This window comes from Rhinolophus ferrumequinum, chromosome 26 (assembly GCF_004115265.2).
Source record: "Rhinolophus ferrumequinum isolate MPI-CBG mRhiFer1 chromosome 26, mRhiFer1_v1.p, whole genome shotgun sequence".
NCBI lineage: Eukaryota > Metazoa > Chordata > Mammalia > Chiroptera > Rhinolophidae > Rhinolophus > Rhinolophus ferrumequinum.
The window spans coordinates 20,118,129-20,139,828 of record NC_046309.1 but is presented as its reverse complement, the minus strand read 5'-3'; the positions used below and the strand labels follow the sequence as shown (position 1 = coordinate 20,139,828).

Below are 21,700 nucleotides of genomic sequence, written 5' to 3'. Positions count from 1 at the left end.
AATAAAGGGAATTATTGAGTTTATTTCTGAAGATGTACTAGAGCAGAAACTGGCCAGAGAACAGCAATGGAATGGCCAAAAGGCAGAGGAAATATACTGGGACTTGGAATTGTCACCAGTGCAATATGGCTAGAGGGTAGGATGGGAATTGAGGCACCGCAGGAAATGAGACTGCAAGTTTGTGGGGTGAATGGTTATTAAAGAGGATTGGGAGCTTAAAGGACTTCTTTATTCAAGCTCCCTTTGGACATTCAAGGCCAATGTGACCAGCAGAGAATTCTGTGGGAGACAGGATAACATAGGGGAGCCCTGAGGTATGCACGGCATCCTCTCAGTTGGCCCTACAAGGACAGTTCGTACAGAATCTCCTAAAACCAAGGTTTTATTTTATTTTCACAGCCTACAAATACTCCAGTTTTTCTTGTATGCATGTGTCTGTGTCTGTGTCTTTTTGCTTTTACATCAGTCTCCTGGTACAGATTAAAATATTGCTAATGGAATAAGATATCACATTTCAATTCTCAAAGTAGCCAAGTTTTTAAAGTGCTAGTATATGATGATGAGGGTAGGGGAATAAATAATCTCATATGCTGCTAAAGCAGATGCAGACTAGGACAACTTTACTAGAAATTGGGCAACATTTACTTCGTTACTTGTATCCCATAATTACACTTCATCCAAGGGGAGATGAAGTTCATTCGAGTTACTATGTCAAAAAACAGAGACACTTAAATTTCTCTGTGGTTCAGTTTTTCTCATGCATAAAAACAGCTTATAATAGCACCAACTACATACGACTGCCGTGATGATTAAATGAATTAATACACAGAAATTAATTAAAATAGCTTCTGGCATACTATAGATGTATTAAAACAAGAGATGTTCATGAAAATGATACCAATGTTTATACACATGTGTATTCTTATATGTACATATTTTCTGAAAGGATTATGTATTACTTTTACAAATAGAAAAATGTCAGCAATAAAAATGACCATGATCCATTTTAGTAAAGATCATTCATTTATAAAATGAAACTAAAGATTTCTATAATGCAAATTAAAGAGGATGTTTTCCTTTTATTATGGAATATTAACAAAGAAAAGTCTCAAGGAAAATAATGAAACATTAAATTTGGCATGGAAAAAATATGTGGTATATATATATTAGATAAATACTAGATAAAAATAAAAGCGGAAAGGCAATACAAAAATAAATATGACTCAAAGTTTCATTTTTTCAAAACATGTCAAGTTGTTTTTAATTGTTTCAAGGGTCCCTTCCTTGATTTATATTATCAATACACGACTTTCATTCTACTTTTATAAAACAACAGTGACATCCAGAGGCTAAGATAACAGCAACTATAAATAACAAGCAGCCTCTTAATTATTATTCAGCTCAATAATCTGCTTGGATCTGATTAAGATTATATGCAAGAATCTAACAAAATGAACAAATGTAAATACTTGAGTTTAATGTATAATTTCAAAATGTCAATCAGATCAATTTACGTATGTGTGTATGTATATATTTGAATCTAATTGTTATAGATAATATACTTTATTTTATGAAATTTAAATTAACACTATTTTGACTTTATATGTCCTAGGTAGCCCCTAAAATATATTTAATAATTACACAAAGACATAAGCAAAATCTGTAATCTAGTAAGACAGTAACATAAATATCTTACCTTCTACCAAAATTAGGCAATCATTTGAAAGTGGGAGATTACCATTATTTTTCACAAAATGAATAGCTACTTTTCGTCCTCCTTGATATTTAGTGGTCCAGATTTTTGATTCATATAATGATGCATTTTGTAGTTTGGTATTTGGGGTTTTAGCTGCACCCTTTTGCAAAATTATATCCAAATCACCCTCAAATGGAACTTCTTGCCTAAAATCATCAACAATGCAACAACACAAAATAATTGGCATATGCTTGGAAATTCAAATTTTACAAATTATCCAATTAAAAAAATTGTTTCTATACTGATGAGGCAGCTACTTATTTTAAAATAGGGAGATAATTCACTTTGCAGATTAAATGACTGATTCAATAGAAAGATATTTGATAATGTTTCATGTCTAAGTAGATCCATATCATAATTACATTAACCACCAGCAATTTCCTTGCCTGGTTTTGTGAAACCAAGGTTACTTATAATTGTTTCTGGCACCAATTTGTTCTCCTCTGTAAAGAATGCTAAACTTCCCACCGAGAAGAGAAAATGCAGCTGTCCCACCTTTACTCTAGTTAAATATCCACTTACCATTTTAAGCAATCTCACTTTCCTAGGGCACCTACTTTACAAACCAATATTACTTTCAATTCCTTTTAATCTAGAATAATAATTTTAGAAAGTCATATGGTAAAGTATGATAGAGTAGAAATGGAATGATCTAAAATCAAAAGGTCTGTGTCCTCATCCTGGTTCTGATACCAACCAGCTGTGTACCTGTAGATAATACCTCTTAACCTTTCTGAGGTAATTTCCTTATTTGTTTAAGAAGTGATCATAGACCGTGGTTCTGTTTCAAAAGTTGTTACAGAATTTGATGAACTATAATTTGATAATACTTCAAGAATTATCTACAAATCTATATTTATATTTTAATTCCAACTACCATTTCAAGCTCAAACAGGTAAAAGACATCCCCATTTCATTTAAGGAGATGTGATGATCAAAAATCTCCACAAACAGTATAATGCCTAGATTTAGGAGGGGAATATATGTGTATCAATGAACAAAGAAGCATACACAAATAATATATAAACACACAAATATAATGGAGGTGACTGTGTGTATATATGCATGTATGTACACACACACACACACACACACACACACAATATAGAGGGAAGACAGTCAACTTGCATTAAAAAAGGAGAGGGATTAAAAATAATTTTCAGAATATGGCTTGAGCTAATAAGTACACAGTCATTGTCTTATAATTTTATTTATATGTTTATGAAATAATTGATGTTATAATAAAGACTGTGGCACTGAGAAATTCTCAATTACTAAAAAAAATTAAATAATAATTTCTATACTGTAGTTATTAAGCAGGACAGAAATAATTCCAACAAGACTTTCTATATCATTTAATTAAAAATTTCAACTAACCGGAAGTCTTTTCTATTTAAGAATATTAGTCAATAATGGCTTATTTTTAAGAATTTTTATTTTTTTTGTGACAGGTGAGAAAGTCTCTCCAAATATTTTTCATAGCTTTTTGTTTGCATTTATCAGAGCTAGTAAATTCAATCAAAATTTACTCATTGCCAGGACTTCACACTCATATATACGTATAAACATACCATGTTTCCCCAAAAATAAGACCGGATCTTATACTATATTTCCCTGAAAATAAGACTGGATCTCATATTAATTTTTGCTCCAAAAGATGCATTAGAGCTTATTTTCAGGGGATGTCTTATTTTTTTCATGTACAACAATCTACATTTATTCAAATAGAGTCATGTCATCTTCTTTTGGAACATTGTCATAAGGTACTAAATGCAACCGTCTGTCTGACTATATTAACTGGCGCTTATTTTTGGGGTAGGTCTTATTTTCGGGGAAACACGGTATATATACAAATATTATGAAGTGAAAAGTTGTTTTATTATAGAAAATACTTACAGTGAATGACATTTAGGACAACGAAGTTTAACAGACTGAAAGAGGCTTCTGGGCTTATATGACCTCAGTTTTGCTCGGATGCGAAATTGTTGAGGAGCTTTTTGTTTCAAAATAGTACATAGTTGGCTGTTCTTCAAATACTGATGATCTGTAAGAACTATAAAGAATTTTTAGATTAAGAATATTAAGTATCTATATATACACAATGGAATATTATTTGGCGGTAAGAAAAGATGATATAGGAACATTTGTGACAACATGGATGGATCTTGAGAGTATAATGCTAAGCGAAGTAAGTCAGACAGAAAAAGCAGAGAACCATATGATTTCACTGATATGTGGTATATAAACCAAAAACAAAAGAACAAGACAAACAAATGAGAAATAAGAACTCATAGACACAGACAATAGTTTAGTGGTTCCCAGAGGGTAAGGGGGGTGGGGGGTGGGAGATGAGGGTAAGGGGGATCAAATGTATGGTGATGGAAGGAGAACTGACTCTGGGTGGTGAACACACAATGGGATGTATAGATGATGTAATACAGAATTGTACACCTGAAATCTATGTAATTTTACTAACAATTGTCACCCCAATAAATTAAAAAAAAAAAAAATTAAGTACATTTATGACTTGAAGCCCCCTGAACCAAACAGATACAACAAAATCTAAGTTGTACTGTCAACCTTATTAACATTTTACCACGTTTATCATCTACATTTGTCTCTCTCTACACACACACACATACCTTACAGATATACAATTAATATACGTGTGTGTGTGTATATAGTGTGTGTGTGCGTATATATATATATATATATATATATACGCATCATTTGAGAATAATTTCCAGACATCACACTCCTTTATCCTTAAATATTTCACACTGTGTATTTCACTGACATCAAACAAGAAATTTCACTGACATAATACAGTGCAATTTTCAATATCAGAACATTTAACATTAATGTAATATCATAACTGAATTCAAATTTCTCCAACTGTCCCTATAATGTTCTTATTTAGCATTTTATTTTTGGATTGAGGCTCCAATCCTGATGCATGCAATGCATTTACTTTTCCTGTCTCTTCAAACTCCTTTAACATAGGTTAACGGTTCTTCACTTTTCCTTGTCTTTCATGACACTGATAAATTTGAGGAGAGGTCATTTCTTTTAGTGTGTCTGCTTTTTCTCATGATTAGATACAAATTATGCATTTGGGCAGGAATATTACTATCTGAGCCATACTGTGGGCATCTTGGTGCATCACATCACCAGGCAGAGGATATCAGTGTTTCCATGCCTGGAGGTGGTACCACTAATACAGTTAGTGAAGGTGGTGTTGTTCAACAGGTTTCTCCACTATAAACTTAGTTTTCTCCCTTTTAACTAATAAGAAAGTACTTGGGAAAATATAAATATCCCAATCTTACACTAAACATTTAGGACCCTGCTAGTTTAGGACATATGGGTAATCCACAATTAAATGAATTATTAGTATCATGGTTGCAAAATCATGTTTTTTCCTAACTTCATTTCATCCTTCCTTTCACATTTATTAGTTGGCATTAAATTTTAATAAGAGCTTTCCATTCAACCTCATTTATTTGTTTTGTTTTATTTACTATGCACATGGAGTAATAGAGTCCTACTTTATTCAGTAAGTTCTATTCTAACACCAGTATTTTTTATTTTGATGCTCAAATTGTACCACATTAAATATGTTTCATCATTAACTGAGAATTTCTTTTCTCTCTGGCACAAGGTATTCTAGACTCATCTTGGAATTCTCCTATCCCAACCCAGGAATGTTCTATTACTCCAAGGAGCCCTGATTTCTTTTAAGGCAGAATATTATTTGTAAACTAAGATCTGTACACTAAGTGTGCTCATTGCTACTGGGTGCCATTGTTCCCATGCCCTTTCGTTGACAGAGGTTGGGCATATGTGTACACATGTTCATACCTGTACTACACACATCATGACCTACAAATATACGCATGAATATGCATCTGAGTGAATACAGATACACAAATAATACACATCTACACCTATTTCTGTATCTATCTATAAAACCATCAGTACATACTGACACCACCAATTCCAATACAATATCACCAGCTTCTTTCTTCTAGCCTTCCCCCATTTCATAGTAGTTATATATCTTTTCTCCAATAATGAGAAATGCATTTTATAATAGTACATTAAAGAACATCATTTAATAGACCTGTATTTAAAAATACTTTTTTCTTAAATTTTTACTTTTTATTTTAGCTGAAGTAACAGAAGGAGGGCACGTGATAGATTTACTATTTTTGTTAATATTAAAGTTTTGGGGCATATTGTAAGGAGCTCTTTTATGGACATACTGCTAAGTGCATAATGTGAACTGATTAAAATTAGTGCCATATAAGATATTTTACATTCTCAAACTCAAATAAGCCCCACTGTACTGTCAAAGAGTATACTCGTAGGTTCCATAAACCTTACAGACACATGACTTAAAATACATATTTAATGTAAAAACATATGTCTTTCTGGGTTCCATTTTATGAGTTAGGCTGAAGTGGAGGATTAAGATAAATATAGATATATTTTTGCCCTCATGGATATCTGATCTCAATATTAGATAGGAATGAATCTGTTGATAAGCGTAAGGACAGGCTTTATTATGCTATTCTGCCCGTATTTCAAAAATGAAACATGGTCTTACTTGTAGCTGATAATTGTTGACATCGTTCTTCCTCATATATTGATACTGATCCAGAGCCTATAGAAAGGAGAAGGAAAAGGAATTATACAGTTTTAAAATCCGTTCCAAATTAAATGTGGTATTCAAAATTATAAAGCATTGCTGAGAGAAACTGAAAAAAATCTAAACAGTGAAATATGCCATGTTCATGAATTGGAAGACACAATACTGTTAAGATATCAATTCTATCCCAAATTGATCTGTAGATTCAATACAATCCTAATCAAAACTGCAGAGGCTTGACTGTAGAAAGAGAAGAGCAGACTCTATCCCTTGGGTGGAAATGCAAAGAATCTAGAATATAATCTTGAAAAAGAACAAAATTGGAGTACTTATACTACATGACTTAAAGACTTACATTAAGCTATACTAACAAAGACAGTATGGTGCTGACATAAAGATTGACCAACCTAAGAACAAAATTAAATAGAAATAAATCCACATTTACATGATCATCTGATTTTTGATAAAGGCAGCAAAGCAATCCAAAGGGAAGCAAAACTCTTTACAACATGTGGTGCTGTAACAACTTTAAATTAGTATTTAAAAAAAAAAATGCTTACTTCATATTATTAAGTGTTGAACAGAAAGCCCAGAAATAAATCCACATATCTACCCATGTGATTTTTGACAAAGACATCAAAGCCATCTTACAGAAGAAAGATGGTGCTATAACAACTGAAAATTCATATTAAAAAAAAAAAAGGTCTACCTCATACCATACTACTAGCATCAAAAAGAAACAAACTACTGATACATGCAACCATGTGGATGAATACAAAAAAAACATACAGTATGTACAAAAACATATAACGTTATTAATCCATTTATTTGAAGGTCTAGAACAGGTGCAGCCAATCTGTGGTGGGAAAAACTCAGAACTTCGGGGTTGGGGGTGGTGATGAGGACTGACTAGGAAGGCGCATGAGGGAGTTTTCTGTGACAAGTGTATGTTCTACATTTTAAGAGGGATTCAGGTTACACAAATTAATCAAAACTCATGAAATAGTACACTTAAGTTATCCATTTCATTGCATATAATTTTACCTCAAAAATAAAACAAATACTGAATTCTAGTTAATGATGTCTATTCTGAAATCTTTAGGAGGTATACTAATGTCTGCAACTTACTTGGAATGCATCAAAAAAAAGATGAATTGACAGATTAAGAGATAGATGACACAGCACACAGAATAAAATGTTAATTGGAGAAAGACTTTGGTTGTGGGTATATAAGTATTTACTGTATAATTGTTTCGATTTTTCTGCACATTTGAAAATTTTTATTATTTTGGAAAAATATTTTGTGAAGGAAATAAAGGGAGAGATGCATAAAAATCATAAACTTACTAAATTCAATTGGATGACTTGCTGATCACCATAAAATAGGATTTTACTTTAACAAGAAAGCAAAAGTAGTGAACACAGCAATCAGTTTAATAATGCTTTCTAAAATGAAGAATTTAAGACTTGAAAAATATCCATACTTTGTAATTACTTTAACTTACATTTTATTATGTATGATAGAATGTATAATAGAATTACGTTTTGATAATTTATGGGGCATCACATATAAACATGGATTACTTGTCCTTCTTCCTGGGCATAACTAATAAATGGCGTAAGAATCCACGGCAACAGAACTTGAATGGACATGTTAAACTAACTGGTAGTGTATGATTTCAATGAACCTGATTACTTAATATTTGCCATTCTGCATGAAGTGAAAATAATGGGAAAAACTTTAAAAGTAGTCAAATAATGAGAAAATATGTGTAAAATGTATACACGGTCTCCTATAAACTGATAAGAAAAAAGATAAAGTACCCAAAGGAAAATCAGATAAAAGGTAAGAGCAGATAATTCAAAGATGGAGTCGAAAGGGCTGTTAAATACGTAAGATTTTTAAGTTTCCAAGCTCTCAGAGAAATTAAATAACACGTTTTACCTTCCAAATTGTCACAAATTACACATATTGTTAACCTCCACTATGCTGAGAGTGTCAGGGAAGGACATTCTGCTACACGGCTGTTTACATATGAATCCTATGACATTTTGGCATGTAATCTGGCACAATCTATGAAGCTGAGAAAAATGTTGCCCTTTCATCCATCGACCTTACTTTTAGGAGTTTATTTTACAGAAATTAAAACATGAAAGCGCAACTGTTCAGAATGTTTATTAAAGCATTATTTGTGAGAGCAAAAAATGGGAAATAACCTGTATGTCTATCAAAGGGAAAACAGCTGAATTAACAATGTATGATACCTACAATAAAATGTAATGCAACTATTACAAGAATGAGTTTGAGCTATATAAATTATGCCAGACAGAAGTCTACGATAAAGCAACTGGTATAGTATGGTCCCATTTTTGTAAAAATTTTAAACAGAGGGAAAAGTCCTATTTGTTTATGTATTAGTATATATACATATGTATTTGAATAAACGTGAAAGTTTTGAAGGAATCACACTAAACTGTTAACATTACCCCAGGGAGTGGGCTTAAAGGCATGGGAAACCTATGAAACTTAGTATTATGTCTTGCATTACTTTTGTAATTTAAAAATAATTCTAAAATCCTTTTAAAAGGAGAAAAGAGATTTCAAAAAGAGCAATTACAGATGAGATCGGGTGCAGTCAGGGTGCTATGGCCGTAAAGACTCCACCAAAATAACTGTCAGAAACTAAACAAATGCAGTCAAGTTGCAGGACACAAAATCAATGTGCAAAAATCCATTCTGTTCCTATATACTAAAAATGAAATTTCAAAAAAGAGAAAAAAAAATTCCTTTTGCAATTTCAACAAAAAGGACAAAATAGGAATAAATTTAACAAAGGATGTGAAGGACTCATACACTGAAACTACAAGACATTATTAAAAGAAAATGAAAAAGACACAAAGAAATGGAAAAATATTCCATGTTTATGGATTGGAAGAATCAGCATAACTAAAATGGCCATATAAACCAAAGCAATAACAGGTTTAATGCAATCCCCAGCAAAATCCCAGTGTTTTTTAAAGAAATAGAACAAAACAAATCATCAGATTTGTATGGAATCACAAAAGACTCTGAATAGTCAAAGCAATCCTGAAAAAAAAGAACAAGGCTGGAGGTGTAACACTCCCTGACTTCAATTTGTATTACAAAGTGACAATAATCAAAACAGCATGGTATTGGCAGAAAAACAGACACAAAGACCAATGGAATAGAATTGAGAACCCAAAAATAAACCCACATATATACGGGCAGATAATTTTCAACAAAGGAGCCAAAAACATACAATGGAGAAAAGAAAGCCTCTTCAGTAATGGGAAAATTGGAAAATCATGTGCAAAAGAATAAAACTAGACTGCTGTTACCATATACCAAAATTAACTCAAAATGCATCAAAGACCTAAACATAAGACCTGAAAAAATAAATTGCATAGAAGGAGAAAGAAGAAAGCACAGGTACTAAACTCATGGACCTTCGGTTTAAAGAGGATTTTATGAATTTGATCTCAAAGGCAAGGGAAGTAAAAGCAAAAATAAATGAATGGGGCGATATCAAACTAAAAAACTCCTGCACAGCGAAAGAAACCATCTGCAAAACAAAGAGGCAATCAACTGAATGAGAGAAGATACTTGAAAACAAGGCCTCCAACAAAGGGATAGTACCCAAATATATAAAAAGAACTCATACAACTCAACAACAAAAGAACAATCCAATTAAAAATGGGCAGAGGACCTGAACAGATACTTCTCCCAAGAAGACATACAAACGGCCTAGAGATATATGAAAAAATGCTCAACTTTCCTAGCTATTAGGGAAATGCAAATCAAAACCACAATGAGACATCACCTCACACCTGTTAGAATGGCTATTATCAACAAGACAAGTAATAGCAAGTGTTGGAGAGGTTGTGGAGAAAAAGGAACCCTCATGCACTGCTGGTGGGAATGTAAATAGGAATAGCTGCTATGGAAAACAGTATGGAGGTTCCTCAAAAAATTAAGAATTACTACACGGCCCAGCAATCCTTCTTCTGGTTATCTACCCAAAAAACTCTGAAAACATTTATCTGTAAATATATATGTACCCCTATGTTCACTGCAGCATTATTCATGGTAGCTAAGGCGTGGAAACCACCAGTGTCCTTTGATGGATGACTGGATAAAGAAGATGTGGGACATATATACAATGGAATACTACTCTGCCTTAAGATGAAATACTGCTATTTGCGACAACATGGATGGATCTTGAGATTATCATGCTAAACGAAATAAGTCAGACAGAGAAAGTCTAGAACCATATGACTTCACTCATATGTGGGATATAAAATTGAAAGCAACACATGAATAAGACAAACAAACAAACAAAAACTCAGACACAGACAACAGTATAGTGGTTATAAGAGGGGGAGAAGGGACGGTATGAGAGGGTAAAGGGGGTCAAATACGTGGTAATGGAAGGAGAACCGACTCTGGGTGGTGAACACACACTGCACTATATAGGTGATACATTATAGAACTGTACACTTGAAACTTATATAATTTGACTAACCAATGTCACCCTGATATATTTAACAAAAATTTTTAAAAAGTATAATTACTAATTATACTGTTTCGAAATGATTGTCAATCAAACTAAATTGGCCTCCTAATGATTATTCAAGTAATTATAGCTCAGGCTAAAATGCCATCACCAAGGCAGTAGGAAATGTGGAGAATTTTAAGGCAGAGAGAAAGAAGACATAAATTTAAAATATATACAAAAAAATCGAATAGCTTGCATTGGAATCTGACTTTGCCATCAGTTCAAAGCTAAGTAACCCTGGGCAAATTACATGATTCCCCCCATTACTCAAAACCTCAGTTTCCTTTCTGTAAAAAGGAGAAAATATTACCAGCCTCATAGGAGTACTGTCAGCATTAAATAATCATGCATGTATGCACTTACTAAGTGCCTACCAAGACACACACGTTAATTTTAATGCTTATCACTACTGGTGTAGAATGAGAGTAAATACTGATAAAATGATTCTTTGGCTAATAGTAGAGAAGAAGTTAGATTGTAAAAAAAATACATATATAGGATAGCTATACCGGGAGTGCCAAAAAAATGTGTACACATGACTTGTATTCATCTTTTGTAACTGGTACATATTGAGTATTACAATTTTAATAGTTTTTTCCTTCTTCAATGTGTATATATATTTTTTGGCACCCTCTGTATATATATCGGATAACATAGATTCTAGGTCCCAGTATGTACAAGGAGACAACATGATAAAAGAAAAAATCCTTACTGATTGAGTTTTAAAATTTAGAGATTTGAACAGTCACCTATTCAGGTAGACAATATTATAAATACACAACTGTTTGTTAATATCTTTCAATTAGGTATTTGATTAACTCAATAAAGGGGGGGGAAATCATGTATACATCTAAGATCTGTACAATCAAAAAATACTTAGGCTGTTTGAAATAAAGCAGCAAAAACAACCTTTGTTCCTTTTAGATACTGACATGCAAAATAGTTGCCTAAGAAATTAATACAGATATTTAATGAACGCACACACATATACATAAACGTATATACATAAATACTACACATATCACAAATCCAGTAATCCTACCACCCCAATTTGGGCATGTAATTATACAATTAAAGGAAGAACAATGTTTACCTTGGCATACGACACACAGACTTAGCATGTTTGTTTACAATGAATATGGATTCAAAAAAAAGAGAGACAGAGATAGGAAGATATTAAAAGGGAGAATTAATGTTGATAAAGGCATTTTACTTAGCAGAAACTGAACTGTTAATGTTAAAAATTGTACTTACTTGATGGAAAGCTGTCCTCATAGTCTAACTGACACGTATCATCTGAACATTGATTGGCTGTCAAACTTGCACATTCTAAAGCCCTAGAAGTAAAAGAATGTAAGTTCAATTGTATAAAACAAGTCAACACAGTCAGTTTAGCTCTACCCACAGAAATTAAGAACTCACTAAAATTGTATAAAAAATTCCATGTGTGTATATCCATTCTTTAGTTGAAGGTCTATAACTTTTATGAGATCATCTGGTGTTTCAAGAGTGCCCCCAAATTAAAAAAAAAAAAAAAAAATCTGAGTCTAGAAAGATACAAGTATAACAGTGGGATGATGAAATACTGAAAACAAAAATAAATTGGGAATTTAATGGATAACATTTTGAGTCAGAACAATCTCACTTTAGATTCAAGAAGTAAAATATTATATTGCTATATGCTGCAACACAAAAAATAGAGACTTGGAAAAAAATAAAGTAGTGAAACTGAAATGAAATTGCTGAAAATGTATATGAAATAGGTAATTTAATTGATTTTAAATTCATTGATTTAAACATATTAAAACAGATAATATCTATGTCATTTCAATATTCTGAATGGGTATTTTTTATATCTCTGAAGATACGCAAAAGATTTATTTTTGTTTCTCTAGAACACTGGTCCAAAAGTTTCTGTAACAGACTACTAGGAACACATCAAGGAAAAGAACTGCATATAAAGGAGGATTTAAGGTAGTATTAACTGGAAACAACTAAGTTTTAAAAATACCCTAAAACACTTTGATTACCTATTTTAGCAGTCACAGGCACTTTAGAAAGGCAGTCTTTTTTTCATGGCAGGCTCATCTGTTTGTGATGCTAGATATGGATCAAGTTTTCCAAACTTTAGCTAAACTCCAGTCTTCACTGTCTGTTCCTCTACTTGGAGAATGCAGTAAATGGTAGGAGAATGTAAGTGCACAAAGTAGACGTGAGTGTGTAAGTAACTAATGGAAACCTTAGACTATAAGGTTTGCTACTTAGACCCAGAGCTTAGACCCAGCTCTGCTACTATGTAGTTATTTGAAACTACAATCACTTGACTTGTTTCCTTTAATTCATCTGTTTTTTACAAAATGGATAATGGCACAGAAGGCTATGACGATCAACTACAAGGAACCTATTAGATCCCCGACCCCAGAACAGGATTATCTTGAAAATCAGTTGAATTAATACATTATTTACAATTTCTATAGGTATATGATATGCTTACTTTTTCAAATGATCCACATCAGAGTTGTTTTCTGGCAAGACTCTGATTCCCCGACCATAACTGGTACCTCCATGGAGATGAAACTCTAGAGCTAACGATGTCGCTCGGTTCTCCGAATTCAGTGACTGAAGTTTGGTATGGAGGCTATAAATTCTAAGAAAGCTTCCAACCTAAAAATAGATTTGTTTTTTAGAAAATGGAGAACAATTTCTGATACTCAAAATATTTAACAACCATATGGGGCACAGACTGACAACCAGGGCACTGACCAATCAGAAAGGATAATGGTGCATTATACCGGTGTGTATTGAATAGCTAGCTGTCCCAAGGACATGGTATCCAAACCAAAACATCTGTGTGAGTGCGTGTTTTCAAATGTAAGACATATTTTCATTTCAGCGATGTTAAAGTATAAAATAACATTGAGTCTCAGCATTGATAAAATATAGTAGTTAAGAAACCCATGACCTAAATCAAGTCCAAGACCTGTTTGATTAATAAACCCATTTAATAAGGTTTCTGAAAATAACTTCTTTTAACTTTAGTTAAGGTAAGATTTAACTAAATATGATCACTAAAGCACTGTCATTATAAGAATACTAGAAAATATTTTAAAATGTGCTACTATATCAAAGTAATACATCCCCTATAAGTTCCATGAAAAGAAAACATGTTATAAACAATGTGTTTGTATATCATAATATGAAACACATTCTATGAGTTCAAATATTGGATTAAACCAATTATAGTTTTTAATTAAATGTTTGATAGTTAATTTCAATAGTTATGCTAAACTTAGTCTTAAAAATATCTTTAATTATAGAGTACTTGATATGCTTTTTTAAAATTAAACCTTACTGGGGTGACAGTTGTTAGTAAACAAATAGCCAATAGACATATGAAAAAATGCTCAACATCACTAATCATCAGAGAAATGCAAATAAAAACCACAAAGAGATATCACCTCACCCCAGTTAGAATGGCTATCTAACTGGGAGAGGCTGTGGAGAAAAAGGAATCCTTATACACTGTTGGTGCGAATGCATATTGGTGCAGCCGCTATGGAAGGCACTGTGGAGGTGCCTCAAAAAATTAAGAACAGAATTACCATATGACCCAGCAACCCCTCTCCTGGGTATCTACCCCAAAAATCTGAAAACATTTATCCATAAAGATATATGTGCTCCAATGTTCATCGTAGCTTTATTTATGGTGGCTAAGACACGGAAACAGTGTCCTCTGATGGATGATTGGATAAAGAAGATGTGGTATCTATACACAACTGATATGCTTTTAGTGTAGAATAATTAAAATGAGGCAGATGCAGAATGTTTATCAAAGAAATTGACACCCACTCAAAACAAGAAGCTAAATAACCTAAATTACATTTATTTGTATAAAGAAAGAATTATAAACAAAGAGTTACAAAACAGGAAATTTAATTCATCTGCATGAGGCAGCAGTCCTGACTGCTGATGACTGTGGGACTCTCATTCTCTTTTTTCTGTTCAAGGTCAGAATGAGTAACAGTGATGAGATTCTATACAACAGAAACGCTATATAAGGGGGAATATGAAAAAAGACGAGCTAGTAAACCAACCTCCCACCTCTGCTTATTACTGTTTCAGTTGACTGTATTTCTCCTCATCACTGTCCGGATTTGAGAAATGAGAGAAAAAAGTAAAGGGGAATACTCCACGCCCAGATGCTAGTCCTTCATTCCAGTAATAGGTTTTGTGAGGAGATAAGGTATTTAGTCTTTTCCTCTCTGACCTCTTCCACTCACATCTACATCACGGCAGGGGAACAGGTTAGTCAGAGAAGGAAAAGACAAAAAGAAAAAAAAAAAACGAAGACAAAACTGATTTTCCTCATGGTCTCTAAAGTAAGATACTGGAAGAAAATATGAAACAACTGTATCTATTCACTTTTATCTGACTTTTTTGAACATTTATTAGAATCGGCAATTCTTTTTTATATACATAACACAGCAGCACAGGACATGCAAGTCCCACAAAGGACTTCAAGAAGGCCAACGCAAGGAGGATGGTATCACATTCATAAATAAAAAGCTTCATCACTGTGAAGATAATTTCCGCCTAATTAATCTTTAAAAATCAATGGAATTTCGATAAAATCCTCAGTGTCTTTCATGGAATTTGAGAAGTTGCTCTAAAAAGATATATGAAAGTGAATAGCCAGGTCAATTTTGAAGACTAAACGGGGAGTGGGTGCTTGACTTATGAAACAGCATTTAAAAACAAAGGTATAATAATTGAGACAGTCTGGTATAAATGTAGACACATCAATGAACATCGATAAATCCAAAAAATATAATGTCAAAGAAAACAGCAAATTACAGTATGATACATATACATTTTTCAGACAAAAGTACATAAAAGTATAATAAACATGGGTGTACATACCTTCCTGTTAGGATACATAGAAACAGACTATTGGGGAGCAAAAAATGAGAATAAACAGAGGTACAAAGAAGGTCCAACAGGAATTTATTTCTTGAAAATTAAAAGTGGGAAAAGGGGGTCAAGTACATGACAATGGGGGGAAAACTGACTCTAGGTGGTGAACATACAATGCACTACAGTGGTACCTCGGTTTTCTAACGTAATCCATTCTAGAAGAACATTCAAGTTCTGAAATGTTTGAAAACAGCCGACAGCTAGGCCTCAGGATCTTGCCCTTACCGGAAGCCGCATAATATGTTCGACTTCCGAGGCATGTTCGAAAACCGAAGAATTTACTTCCAGGTTTACGGTGCTCGTAAACCGAAATGTTTCTTAACGGAGACGTTCGAAAACTGAGGTACTACTGTACACGGATGATGCATTACAGAACCCTACATCTGAAACCTCGATAATCTTACTAACCAATGTCACTCCAATAAATTTAATAAAAATTAATAAAAAAATTAAAAGTACCTAAAGTAAGAGTGGCAAAACATTTTGAAACGTTAAGTTTGAATGGTAGGCACATGGATGTGTAGTACACCATCTTGTCTACTATGGGTTTCATAATAAAACAAAAGTTAAAGACCGAGAGAATTTATTTATATAAATGAGCTATTAAAGATGATAAACTGTTATTTCCAGAAATTCCTTCTGGAGTCAGTATTGTATTTTTTTTTTAAAGTCACTAAATATACTAGGAAATATTCCAGATGATCTATTATAACAGAAAAATATTGCTTAGTCTTGTCTGTAATGTGATAGGATTCCAAAAATATAAGCAAAGGAGTCATAACAAAATATTATAAAAATTACTTTAAAAATTGTTATAAAAGCCCATTTCAATATAGAAACATTAAAAATAAAGCAAAGCAAACATGGATACTAAGAAATCACTATCCCTTTAGAAAACATTTAAATGTTCCTTATAAACTACCATGAATTACACTTTAGGTTTAATATTTTCAACGACTGTATATATCTGAAAATAACCAAATTATAGTTCTTGAGTCACTGAAGGCCAAACATAATTATTAATACATATATTTGATAATTATTTTAAAATTGTGTCAGCATAAGACTGGGGATTCAAAATATACTGCTTTAATTTCTAGATGAAAGGTTTGAAATGTCAGTGTGAGTGAGTGAGTGAGTGTGTGTGTGTGTGTGTATGTGTGTTTCTGTGTGTTTTTGTAAAATGCTTAGGGAATAAGATAACTTACTTAAAAGCAAGATTTAGCAAAAATGTTAAGGGCAACTTAGGCTGCAAACTGTGGTGTATACAGAAGTCGTTATTATGTTACACTTTATAATTGCCTTAACTGTCTCTATTTAAAAACAATTTTTTCTTGTTCTTGTACAACAAAAATACATGTCCATGTATTTTGGTATAAAAATGCAATTTTAAACAGCTGTCTTCAAGTGCGGATAAGAGTTAATTTGTTTTACTAACAATTGTCACCCCAATAAATTAAAAAAAAAAAGTTAATTTGTATCAATGTCATGTGCCTCTGGAGATTTCTTAAATAGGAAATGGTTGATATAGAGAGAGGTTGTCTCAGGACAAACAAAATGCGATGTCTATATACATTAATAAAAGCCTACAGTTAAATTACTTATACAAAGAGAAAATCCTTTTCATTTTTCTATTATAGCAAATAAATAATAAAACGTCCTATCTGTAGAAAAAAATTGAAGCGCCCTATCTTTAATTATGTGTGCTCACAGCACCCTCTAGTGGGTGAGATTAAGAAGACAGAAAGGGAAATGGAAACCATCTGAAAAAAATGCAGTTCTCATTGATTCATTCATCAGCAGATACTACCATGTTTCCTTGAAAATAAGACCTAGCCGGACAATTAGCTCTAACGCGTCTTTTGGAGCAAAACTTAATATAAGACTTGGTCTTCTTTTACTATATGTTATATAACACCCAGTCTTATATAAAACCGGGTATTAAATTATACGCACTATTATATTATAGTAAAATAATACTGGGTCTTATAGTAAAATAAGACTGGGTCTTATATTAATTTTTGCTCCAAAAGACGCATTAGAGCTGATTGTGCGGCTAGGTCTTATTTTCTGGGAAACACGGTATCTACTTCATCATTTCTACATGGAAAGCACTGTTCTGGCTGCTGTTCAGGACCTGGAAGAGTAAGTCAGGACTAGCGGGGAGAACGGAAAGACCTATAGAAGCAGCATAGGACAAGAGAAGGGGATTAAATGGGGAAAGTAGATCTAAAATGTAAATCTTTTTCACTTATAAAATAACTCTGTATTTTTAAAATGGCTTTAGAACTTGCTTTATCATTACTTTTTTTTTTTTTTAAATAAACTAATCGGGAAAGCATCAAAATATACCTTCAACAGTCAATTTTCTCCAATGTCGGGTATGAGCTCGTGCGTGCGCGTGCGCACACACACACACACACACACACACACACACAAAGGACAAGAGTGCAGTTGTCACCTTCCTGGACCCTGACTTTAACCTAATTTATTGACTTGAGTTGGGTGGGCTTATTTGTAACACAATGTGTGAGGGGAAGTATTTACAAAGGAAAACTGGGCATTAAAATTCAGTTCTAAAAAACTGCAATTTACTTGAACTGTTTTCTTCCTATAAGTAGATTGTATAACTTCTATAAACAGGCAGCATAACTCCTTAAAGGTGAGATAGGAACTATTTGCAATAAAGAAAAGTATTTCTTTATCCTGGTTAAGAGAAGTGGCTCTGGAAACAGACGTCGAAGGTTCAAATACCGGCTTCAGCCACATAGCTGTGAATTCTTGGGGTTAAATTTTTGTGTCTCAGTTTTCTAATTTGTCAAATGGGAATGATATTATGTACTGCACAGGACAGTGCTAAATACATACGAAGAATGTAACAAATATTATTATTGTTATTATTAATGCCATTCTTTGCTAGAAAGAATACTTGCAAATGAGATATAATGAAGAAAAATATTCCTTAAAGTGTTATAACCATGTTTCTCCGAAAATATGACCTAGCTGGACAATCAGGTCTAATGCATCTTTTGGAGCAAAAATACAAGACTGGGTCTTACTTTACCATAAGACCCGATCTTATACAATACCCTATAATATAAAATCGGGTCTTATATAATATACTATAAGACCAGGTCTTATAGTAATTTTTGCTCCAAAGGACGCAGTAGAGCTGATTGTCCTAGGTCTTATTTTCGGGAAAACACGGTACTAAGCAAGAAGTGCAATATCTAAACAGTGTACTTTTACCTAAAATCTATCTCAAAAACAGTGAGCAAGTTCTAATAAACTGTACCCCCACACACACACACAGAAACAATTTATGATATATATTAGAGGTAGATTAACATTTTCTTAAACTAATGAGTACAAAGTCACAGGCTAGATTTTATCAAACCAATAATCAAAGCTTAATGTGTAAGTTTACAAATCTTTTATGTATCCTCTGTCATTTTAAAGCAGTCTTATCTTGCACAATCCTCGTACAATGTTGCTTTACTATTTTCATAGTAAAACTGTACACAGCTCTAAGATATTCAGGAAACATTCTTTAATTTTAAAAAGCTGTTCAAGCCAATATAGTTTAATATATTTACCAGATATTTATTTTGAACATACATTGTATTAATACAAATTAAAAAGTTAAAAAAATAAATAAATTTGGAGTTCATTTCTAGACCTCAACTATCATCTATAAATGTGATTTACCCCCAGATTTATAAAAATGAAAAACAGCAAACATGTTTGCTACTCAACATCACCTTCAGAGATTTTGCCACTTGAATATGGTTATCATAGACTAAAATGTCTACTGTCAGATTCTGTAGCCGCTGGATGTCACTTAAATCACCATGAAAAACAAGGTCTTGAATTAAGACTCTCCAAGATGGGAAGGGGGTCCTGGTACCATCCCACACCTGCCATAAGAGGGGAGAGACAAGATTAATGATCTTTTTGTAAAACCGTGGAGGCTAAAAGAGTTTTATTTGCTGGCAATGTAATTTAAAAGTAGTTAAATGTTTACTTGCAAATTTCTGCTACCTTTAAATGATATATATATTTTTTCTGATTGTAAAAAGGACTACATATATACAGATAGTGCGGAAAACATAAAGAAGTTCAAACTGCTATGACTCAAAAATATTAACATATTGTTGAATTTATTTTTGCTTCTGTGTACTTACAATACATAAGTCTTTTTTTTTTCTTTTTAACAAACTGGCATTATATACTTTTTGTTCCTTAGTTTATTATTGAACAATTTATCAGGGAATTTAAATATTCTTCTGAAATACGATTTTCAATGGTTTCACATTATTTTATAGTATGGATGCACACCAATTTATTAAACTAATCCCTTCATCCATCATTTGGGTTGTTTCAAACTTTTTGCTATTTCAAATAAATTAGTCATTACCATCCTGTATATAAACCTTTATGAGTATCTCTGCTAATTTAAGTATAAATTCCTAGCTTTTAGAAATGTATCCTGACCTTTGCCCATTTTCCCACTTTGTTCTGATTTGGAAAATGCCTTTTAAGGCACAGACATGAATATTTTGCTTATATTAGATGTTATGAATCCAAGGTAATAAACAAGGTGCTGGGAAAGGAAAAGGTGTTGGATTGTTGCGTATGTACACGGAGATAAGGATGGAAACAACGGCATGGGCAGGGACGAGGACATTCTACTCCATCCTTAGGCCATGAGCTCGCCTGTATGTGCTAGGATTTGAAGGGCTGAGCTGGGCTATGTTATGCTATAAAAGGGTATGACAAAGATGTCGGTGTGAGGTTGGAATACCTCTGCACGTCAGAAGTTTGGCTGGACGAAAGTAAACAGGCTGTTTGAATAAAAAACACTACATTTCTATAGAAAAGGTGTCTGCCAGTGTCAGATTACAGAGGAAGTACAGACTGGTGACAGTTCTAAGTTTCAAATAAACAAGTACGCGTTGGTGTCATTCACTCTGTTTCCTACATAATTCAAAGAACCAGGACAATCACTTTTGAGAGGAGTAACATCATTATTCACTAACATTTTTCTTCAAATTTGTTTTTATTTTGTGTACACTGTTTTTGTGACATTAAAATGGCTTTATAAACCAATCCATAAGTCTTTTGGGTGAGGATTTGAGAGCATAGAGTTGCTATATGCTTTTATGCTTCAGTTTTAATCGCCTAGAAGTCAAACTTTTAATCTTTCTTTACCAATTTGAAACGTTACTTAATGTTATTTTCATCTCATATTGAATTACTATAGCTATAATTAAGACTTCCTGAGGTTCCTAACCTTGTTTATTGATCAGTCTCACTATAGCTTTAATTATTATAATTTCATGTTTTAATATCTGATACGGAGCTCCCACTTGGTTTTATTTGACAAGAAAAGAAAAACAGTTTTCTTGATTTATTCCTGATCATTTAATGTTTCTAATAAACTTCAGAATTATAGCCAATTACAAAAAAACCTGTGGTTTTAATTTAAATTACATTTTATTTAAAAACACTTTAGGAAAAAAAATTTAAAAATTTTAATAGTTCACATTTTGTTTCAAGCTTCTCAGTACAGTTATGTAGTTTTCTTCACAGAAGGCCAGGTACTTCTTGCATGAACTTTGTTTTACGATCGTTGAGACTTTGAAAGATCTTTTGTTCAGTTATATGTTCTATTTATTATTGATATATAGGAAAGCTATATTTTATTAATGTTTTAAACAAGTCAGGTCACTGAGTAATTTT

The 21,700-nt window shown here is 32.7% G+C and overlaps 1 protein-coding gene across 5 annotated transcripts in view; it reads right to left on the bottom strand.

The window, feature by feature from the left end:
- The window catches only part of POT1 (protection of telomeres 1), a 74,809-nt gene that overhangs the window by 14,385 nt on the left and 38,724 nt on the right, over positions 1-21,700 (bottom strand). For all 5 annotated transcript variants that reach the window (XM_033099305.1, XM_033099307.1, XM_033099302.1 and 2 more), the window contains exons 10-15: positions 19,720-19,875; positions 13,479-13,648; positions 12,239-12,321; positions 6,366-6,422; positions 3,653-3,809; positions 1,697-1,902 (exon numbers count right to left, since the gene is read on the bottom strand). In XM_033099305.1, the coding sequence (XP_032955196.1) occupies positions 1,697-1,902; positions 3,653-3,809; positions 6,366-6,422; positions 12,239-12,321; positions 13,479-13,648; positions 19,720-19,875 (829 nt within the window). The remainder of the gene's footprint in view (positions 1-1,696; positions 1,903-3,652; positions 3,810-6,365; positions 6,423-12,238; positions 12,322-13,478; positions 13,649-19,719; positions 19,876-21,700) is intronic.